General features: G+C 43.8%; 1 protein-coding gene across 1 annotated transcript; it reads right to left on the bottom strand.

Moving 5' to 3' along the window:
- Nucleotides 1–4,217: 4,217 nt before the first annotated feature.
- LOC147760354 (zinc finger MYM-type protein 2-like) lies at nt 4,218–6,766 on the bottom strand. The gene is made up of 2 exons (XM_086994617.1): nt 4,801–6,766; nt 4,218–4,449 (listed from the first exon to the last, which is right to left on the bottom strand). The coding sequence occupies exons 1-2, from the start codon at nt 5,816–5,818 to the stop codon at nt 4,235–4,237; spliced, it is 1,233 nt and encodes a 410-aa protein (XP_086850743.1). The 5' UTR covers nt 5,819–6,766; the 3' UTR covers nt 4,218–4,234.
- Nucleotides 6,767–8,863: the final 2,097 nt, after the last annotated feature.

The following is an 8,863-nucleotide window of genomic DNA, read 5'->3' as shown; positions in this document are numbered from 1 at the left end:
CGTCATACCACCTGTTAACCGTGTTCGGTAGAAAAACTATATCTCCTCGGCTTAATTATTTGCCAATAATACTTTACTCAAAATTTCCATGGCTGCAATCGCACCAGTAATTACAGACTACTTGAATGTATTTTTTTTTATTCTCTCCTCTTATGGTCTCGCTAAAAGTAAACCCCGTCTGTTGTGAACCGCCTCTGATCCCACTGTGCTCTTTAATATCGTGGGTAAAGCCAAAATCAATCTTAGTATAAAACAAACTCCGAGCTCCGAGTCGGGTTGACAAACACGACTTCGTGTGCATCACTGAAATTTACCGTTCATGTCGGGGACTGGGGTTGCGTGGGCTGAAAGGCGGCTCCCGGATTGTCGATTGGGACAGCAGGCCTGCACATGTACACCCAATCTGGCGCTCTCCGTGACGAGGTTGAAAGTTACCATCTGATCACTGCGTATCAACGGAGCTGTCGTGGCTGCGTGGTAACTCTGCTGCCTGGCATACAGACAAATACTCGGACGCTGGTTCGAGTCACAGGAGCTACTGTGTCATTCTTTTTTTGCCAGAATTGACTTCTTCAAAATTGCCATTGATTACTTTAAGAGGAAACTCGCACGTACGGAGGGTGGGCGGGTCTGTCACAGAGCAGTCGGTAGCGTGCAAGGATGCAAATGAGACATCCAAAGCGTCATCAACCTTGGTAACGCAAGGTCACGGGTTCGAGTCCCGGATGAGGCACGTCAGTCCTTCACGACAACGACCTAGCCCCTGAATCGGGATGTCACGAGACGAGAACGAATGAGGGCGCTCGTGGGACTTAGCAAATTACCTTTTGCCTAATAATACGGTATACTTTAGACAGTTTACATCTGCGTCGACAATTATATTTCCTTTCTCTTCAGTTAAAAGTCCTTATATTGGTGCCAAAGATCTTGAACTTAAATTGAGCTATAACTAACTCCGTATGGCTTGCATTTCATCAAAATGTGCTTTCTTCTTGGTGGGATTAGAAGAGAGAAAACTTTTGATTTTTTTTTTACAGAAGTCGCGTCACCTCTATTCCTTTTATCAGGCACACGTTTTGTCTTTTAATGCCCCTCCTTTCCTATCTTGGGCCCTTGCTTCTCAAGACTGTTCATATGACCATACAGTACCGTGGCAAGTCCGCAGTCGATATTGGAAAGAGTAAAGACTACTCAATACTAAAACCGCAGAGGTATGAACAGCTGTGGCCGTCCTCGTGCTCTACAACGTCAAAGGTGAAACCAAGCGTTCTCTCAACGCAAAACCAAAGAGAAAGAAAAAAAAAAACTTCCGAAGTCGTCTTACTAGGAACATACAGAGCAGGCCTATCAATGAATACGATCCAAGTTGTTTTGATTCTGCAGCTTTTACGGTATAACAGCCCGTCATACCACCTGTTAACCGTGTTCGGTAGAAAAACTATATCTCCTCGGCTTAATTATTTGCCAATAATACTTTACTCAAAATTTCCATGGCTGCAATCGCACCAGTAATTACAGACTACTTGAATGTATTTTTTTTTATTCTCTCCTCTTATGGTCTCGCTAAAAGTAAACCCCGTCTGTTGTGAACCGCCTCTGTTCCCACTGTGCTCTTTAATATCGTGGGTAAAGCCAAAATCAATCTTAGTATAAAACAAACTCCGAGCTCCGAGTCGGGTTGACAAACACGACTTCGTGTGCATCACTGAAATTTACCGTTCATGTCGGGGACTGGGGTTGCGTGGGCTGAAAGGCGGCTCCCGGATTGTCGATTGGGACAGCAGGCCTGCACATGTACACCCAATCTGGCGCTCTCCGTGACGAGGTTGAAAGTTACCATCTGATCACTGCGTATCAACGGAGCTGTCGTGGCTGCGTGGTAACTCTGCTGCCTGGCATACAGACAAATACTCGGACGCTGGTTCGAGTCACAGGAACTACTGTGTCATTCTTTTTTTGCCAGAATTGACTTCTTCAAAATTGCCATTGATTACTTTAAGAGGAAACTCGCACGTACGGAGGGTGGGCGGGTCTGTCACGGAGCAGTCGGTAGCGTGCAAGGATGCAAATGAGACATCCAAAGCGTCATCAACCTTGGTAACGCAAGGTCACGGGTTCGAGTCCCGGATGAGGCACGTCAGTCCTTCACGACAACGACCTAGCCCCTGAATCGGGATGTCACGAGACGAGAACGAATGAGGGCGCTCGTGGGACTTAGCAAATTACCTTTTGCCTAATAATACGGTATACTTTAGACAGTTTACATCTGCGTCGACAATTATATTTCCTTTCTCTTCAGTTAAAAGTCCTTATATTGGTGCCAAAGATCTTGAACTTAAATTGAGCTATAACTAACTCCGTATGGCTTGCATTTCATCAAAATGTGCTTTCTTCTTGGTGGGATTAGAAGAGAGAAAACTTTTGATTTTTTTTTTACAGAAGTCGCGTCACCTCTATTCCTTTTATCAGGCACACGTTTTGTCTTTTAATGCCCCTCCTTTCCTATCTTGGGCCCTTGCTTCTCAAGACTGTTCATATGACCATACAGTACCGTGGCAAGTCCGCAGTCGATATTGGAAAGAGTAAAGACTACTCAATACTAAAACCGCAGAGGTATGAACAGCTGTGGCCGTCCTCGTGCTCTACAACGTCAAAGGTGAAACCAAGCGTTCTCTCAACGCAAAACCAAAAAGAAAGAAAAAAAAAAAACTTCCGAAGTCGTCTTACTAGGAACATACAGAGCAGGCCTATCAATGAATACGATCCAAGTTGTTTTGATTCTGCAGCTTTTACGGTATAACAGCCCGTCATACCACCTGTTAACCGTGTTCGGTAGAAAAACTATATCTCCTCGGCTTAATTATTTGCCAATAATACTTTACTCAAAATTTCCATGGCTGCAATCGCACCAGTAATTACAGACTACTTGAATGTATTTTTTTTTTATTCTCTCCTCTTATGGTCTCGCTAAAAGTAAACCCCGTCTGTTGTGAACCGCCTCTGTTCCCACTGTGCTCTTTAATATCGTGGGTAAAGCCAAAATCAATCTTAGTATAAAACAAACTCCGAGCTCCGAGTCGGGTTGACAAACACGACTTCGTGTGCATCACTGAAATTTACCGTTCATGTCGGGGACTGGGGTTGCGTGGGCTGAAAGGCGGCTCCCGGATTGTCGATTGGGACAGCAGGCCTGCACATGTACACCCAATCTGGCGCTCTCCGTGACGAGGTTGAAAGTTACCATCTGATCACTGCGTATCAACGGAGCTGTCGTGGCTGCGTGGTAACTCTGCTGCCTGGCATACAGACAAATACTCGGACGCTGGTTCGAGTCACAGGAACTACTGTGTCATTCTTTTTTTGCCAGAATTGACTTCTTCAAAATTGCCATTGATTACTTTAAGAGGAAACTCGCACGTACGGAGGGTGGGCGGGTCTGTCACGGAGCAGTCGGTAGCGTGCAAGGATGCAAATGAGACATCCAAAGCGTCATCAACCTTGGTAACGCAAGGTCACGGGTTCGAGTCCCGGATGAGGCACGTCAGTCCTTCACGACAACGACCTAGCCCCTGAATCGGGATGTCACGAGACGAGAACGAATGAGGGCGCTCGTGGGACTTAGCAAATTACCTTTTGCCTAATAATACGGTATACTTTAGACAGTTTACATCTGCGTCGACAATTATATTTCCTTTCTCTTCAGTTAAAAGTCCTTATATTGGTGCCAAAGATCTTGAACTTAAATTGAGCTATAACTAACTCCGTATGGCTTGCATTTCATCAAAATGTGCTTTCTTCTTGGTGGGATTAGAAGAGAGAAAACTTTTGATTTTTTTTTTACAGAAGTCGCGTCACCTCTATTCCTTTTATCAGGCACACGTTTTGTCTTTTAATGCCCCTCCTTTCCTATCTTGGGCCCTTGCTTCTCAAGACTGTTCATATGACCATACATACCACGGGGCTGATATCTAAACAAAAGGATTGCAGGGACTGATATCATTGTTACTGCCCAACCAACCGCATGGTTCAGTTCACACAAACAATGCTGTTAACTCGACCCGCTATCAAAAAGTGCTCGCTTTCGCTCGCACTTTATGATAGCGTGTCTCGTGGTGACTCGGTAAAATCCTCGAAAAAAAGCTCGATATCTCGCTTTTTTTCTCGAATTTTACATGAATAGTCACTGAAAACAGAAAAATAAGAAGGAAACAACGTCAGGCATTTAATTTATATTTTAATGAAATTGGAAATTGCAATTCTGAAATACAACCGGCTGATTTGTTAAATCGATAAGTCTACTCAAAGAAGAATCTGTTTGTGTTACACTTTCATCACTGACGTCTGTCTGAGTGCGTATTTTCGGCGGCGTCGGACCATCATCACTCCCGTCAAGGATTCTGCTGATGTGTTGTTCCTGTTGTTCAGACGGCCGTGTATATGAACGAACGCCTAGAAACATATCCGAAAGAAACGAAATAATACTAAAGGATAATATACTGGTAAAATATGAGCCCCTTTCCCTAATAAATGAGTAAATGAAAATAACATCACAATTGATTGTAACCAAAGTGTATGTTGTAAAATCTGTGCATAAACCCATTAGTACTATAAAATAAAATAATACTTAAAAAGACATCAGTGGGGATCTTCCGGGCAAAATGAATTTGCCTGGAGTCTAGGCCAACAGCAGTTGAGAGACAATCAAGAATTAATCTAAATTATTGTGAAATTTTAGATTAATACAAAACAGTTACACGCACTTAAATTTTGCTGTCTATGTATGGTATTGATGATATTTACCTTCGACTGAACGATGCCCTGTTTTGGTCATAATTAGCTGCTCATCGACACCTCTCCGAAAGAGACGCGTCGCAGTAGTTGCCCGCAGAGAGTGGTTGGTGTAGAATCCTTTCAGGCCAGCCTTTTCACACGTTTCTCGGGTGAAGTTTGACAGGGTATTCACACCAATCGGCTGTCGACTAAACCATACGTTTTCCCGCCATTTCTGCAAAGGCTGGAGGTAAAAAGAATCGTCTCTGTTATCTTTGGGGGATAATTCCATATATTTCTTGTAAATCCTTACATGGCATCGCTCCGGGCAGTCTGCGTTAGCAAAATGGGTCACTTGCTTTGGTACTAATTTGCGATGTTTTAGGCCACCTTGACACGTTTTAGAGACGTCTTCTGAATATTTCAAATAAGCAATTTCACCTTCAGGTTCGTGGAGCGTAATTTGAGGTGATTTATATTGCAGTCGTCGATGTTCCTGTCCACCTCGTAATCCGAAATTTTTGCCATTCAAATAGTGCAGTGTACGCACGAGTACTTTGGGATTATAGTCGCCCAGCGCTTTCGATGACCACAGCTTGCTTTCATCCTCCAAAGAAATTGCTTGGGCCTTTTTGGTGTTACATCCAAGGCCAGTATGAGAAAGACGTTTCATCTCAGAATCTAATACTTGTCGGAGACCCACAAATTGATCAGAATTTAATAAATCAATCCCTCGCTTCGACTCAGTGCGAATGTAACTCTGCAGTCCCATCACAAGGGACAGGAGTGTCCTTGGAGGATATTCCGTACCGTTCTCTTTTCTCACCTCCAGTATAAATTTGGATATCCAGTACTGAAGTTCCTCGTCAGAGAGATTTGTCAGTGGTTTCATTATTTTATTCCATTTATTAATGGCAATGTCGTTTCCTTGATAACCGTGCAACCGTGTGTTGTTTCGCGCCACTGCCCACTTATTCCATGTATTAAGTGCCCACATGTTACGACGCAACGTGTTCTTAGGTAAGCTTGCTTTTGAGCGCAACTCCATTTCCTCATCTGTTACTGGGATAGCGAACCTTTTACTGCTATTCCCCTCTTAAAAACAGGATAATATCATAAGAAAACGCATTTTGTCAAATATGTCAATTTTCACGTTTTTCGAAAGCAATGAATCTCATCCGTTCAAATGTCAAGGTACAAATGCATTTTGTCGTATAATTATGTAGTGGTAATACATATGGAAAAGATAAACATAAATGAAAAATGTGTATTTTTGTTATACGCACCTTCATCTCAGCCGAGAAAGCCTGCTGCTCCTGCTGCTGCTTCGCGTCTAAATAACACATTTCTGCATTTTGACTTGCGCTTATAAGTTCGTCGTCCGAAATGTCAGAAAATTGTTGCACAGTTTCAAAATGAGACTTCTCTGCCTTTTGACTTGCGCTTATAAGTTCGTCGTCAGAAATGTCAGAAAATTGTTGCACAGTTTCATAATGAGATTTCTCTGCCGTTTGACTTGCGCTCACGAGTTCATCGTCCGAAACATCAGAAAACAGCATTTCTACAATGTAGCTGTCAGCTTTGCCGAAAAATGAATGAGAGTGACTGCCACGTGCGGGAGATGGGCAGGAAACTGCCACGTGCGGGAGATGGGCAGCCAACTTCTCACAGAAAAACCACTGACCCATATCTCCGGCAAAGCACACGCAACCACAAACCATTCACACAAATGAAAATAATTGGACGGTGACCACAATTAGACAGAAACTATCGGCGTAAGCGCGGGAAAAGTCCATTCTTTGATATCACTCCATGCGCGGTGATATCAGCGTGTTCTATTCAAAGTTAGGGGGTTTGGGTGAGGAACATGCACGATTTCCCTTAGTATGTATGACAAATAATGCACTGTTACCCCCTCGCCCGATATCCACGATAGCATGCCTCGCTGACGCTCGGCCTGCTATCGTGGATATCGGGCTCGTGGACAGTGCATTATTTACTACATACAGTACCGTGGCAAGTCCGCAGTCGATATTGGAAAGAGTAAAGACTACTCAATACTAAAACCGCAGAGGTATGAACAGCTGTGGCCGTCCTCGTGCTCTACAACGTCAAAGGTGAAACCAAGCGTTCTCTCAACGCAAAACCAAAAAGAAAGAAAAAAAAAAAACTTCCGAAGTCGTCTTACTAGGAACATACAGAGCAGGCCTATCAATGAATACGATCCAAGTTGTTTTGATTCTGCAGCTTTTACGGTATAACAGCCCGTCATACCACCTGTTAACCGTGTTCGGTAGAAAAACTATATCTCCTCGGCTTAATTATTTGCCAATAATACTTTACTCAAAATTTCCATGGCTGCAATCGCACCAGTAATTACAGACTACTTGAATGTATTTTTTTTTATTCTCTCCTCTTATGGTCTCGCTAAAAGTAAACCCCGTCTGTTGTGAACCGCCTCTGTTCCCACTGTGCTCTTTAATATCGTGGGTAAAGCCAAAATCAATCTTAGTATAAAACAAACTCCGAGCTCCGAGTCGGGTTGACAAACACGACTTCGTGTGCATCACTGAAATTTACCGTTCATGTCGGGGACTGGGGTTGCGTGGGCTGAAAGGCGGCTCCCGGATTGTCGATTGGGACAGCAGGCCTGCACATGTACACCCAATCTGGCGCTCTCCGTGACGAGGTTGAAAGTTACCATCTGATCACTGCGTATCAACGGAGCTGTCGTGGCTGCGTGGTAACTCTGCTGCCTGGCATACAGACAAATACTCGGACGCTGGTTCAAGTCACAGGAACTACTGTGTCATTCTTTTTTTGCCAGAATTGACTTCTTCAAAATTGCCATTGATTACTTTAAGAGGAAACTCGCACGTACGGAGTGGGCGGGTCTGTCACGGAGCAGTCGGTAGCGTGCAAGGATGCAAATGAGACATCCAAAGCGTCATCAACCTTGGTAACGCAAGGTCACGGGTTCGAGTCCCGGATGAGGCACGTCAGTCCTTCACGACAACGACCTAGCCCCTGAATCGGGATGTCACGAGACGAGAACGAATGAGGGCGCTCGTGGGACTTAGCAAATTACCTTTTGCCTAATAATACGGTATACTTTAGACAGTTTACATCTGCGTCGACAATTATATTTCCTTTCTCTTCAGTTAAAAGTCCTTATATTGGTGCCAAAGATCTTGAACTTAAATTGAGCTATAACTAACTCCGTATGGCTTGCATTTCATCAAAATGTGCTTTCTTCTTGGTGGGATTAGAAGAGAGAAAACTTTTGATTTTTTTTTTACAGAAGTCGCGTCACCTCTATTCCTTTTATCAGGCACACGTTTTGTCTTTTAATGCCCCTCCTTTCCTATCTTGGGCCCTTGCTTCTCAAGACTGTTCATATGACCATACAGTACCGTGGCAAGTCCGCAGTCGATATTGGAAAGAGTAAAGACTACTCAATACTAAAACCGCAGAGGTATGAACAGCTGTGGCCGTCCTCGTGCTCTACAACGTCAAAGGTGAAACCAAGCGTTCTCTCAACGCAAAACCAAAAAGAAAGAAAAAAAAAAAACTTCCGAAGTCGTCTTACTAGGAACATACAGAGCAGGCCTATCAATGAATACGATCCAAGTTGTTTTGATTCTGCAGCTTTTACGGTATAACAGCCCGTCATACCACCTGTTAACCGTGTTCGGTAGAAAAACTATATCTCCTCGGCTTAATTATTTGCCAATAATACTTTACTCAAAATTTCCATGGCTGCAATCGCACCAGTAATTACAGACTACTTGAATGTATTTTTTTTTTATTCTCTCCTCTTATGGTCTCGCTAAAAGTAAACCCCGTCTGTTGTGAACCGCCTCTGATCCCACTGTGCTCTTTAATATCGTGGGTAAAGCCAAAATCAATCTTAGTATAAAACAAACTCCGAGCTCCGAGTCGGGTTGACAAACACGACTTCGTGTGCATCACTGAAATTTACCGTTCATGTCGGGGACTGGGGTTGCGTGGGCTGAAAGGCGGCTCCCGGATTGTCGATTGGGACAGCAGGCCTGCACATGTACACCCAATCTGGCGCTCTCCGTGACGAGGT

This window comes from Lingula anatina, chromosome 8 (genome assembly GCF_051362555.1).
Source record: "Lingula anatina isolate TDL-2025a chromosome 8, LinAna3.0, whole genome shotgun sequence".
Taxonomy (NCBI): Eukaryota; Metazoa; Brachiopoda; class Lingulata; order Lingulida; family Lingulidae; genus Lingula; species Lingula anatina.
Note: the sequence above shows the minus strand (reverse complement) of the source record. Positions and strands in the feature narration are given on the sequence as shown.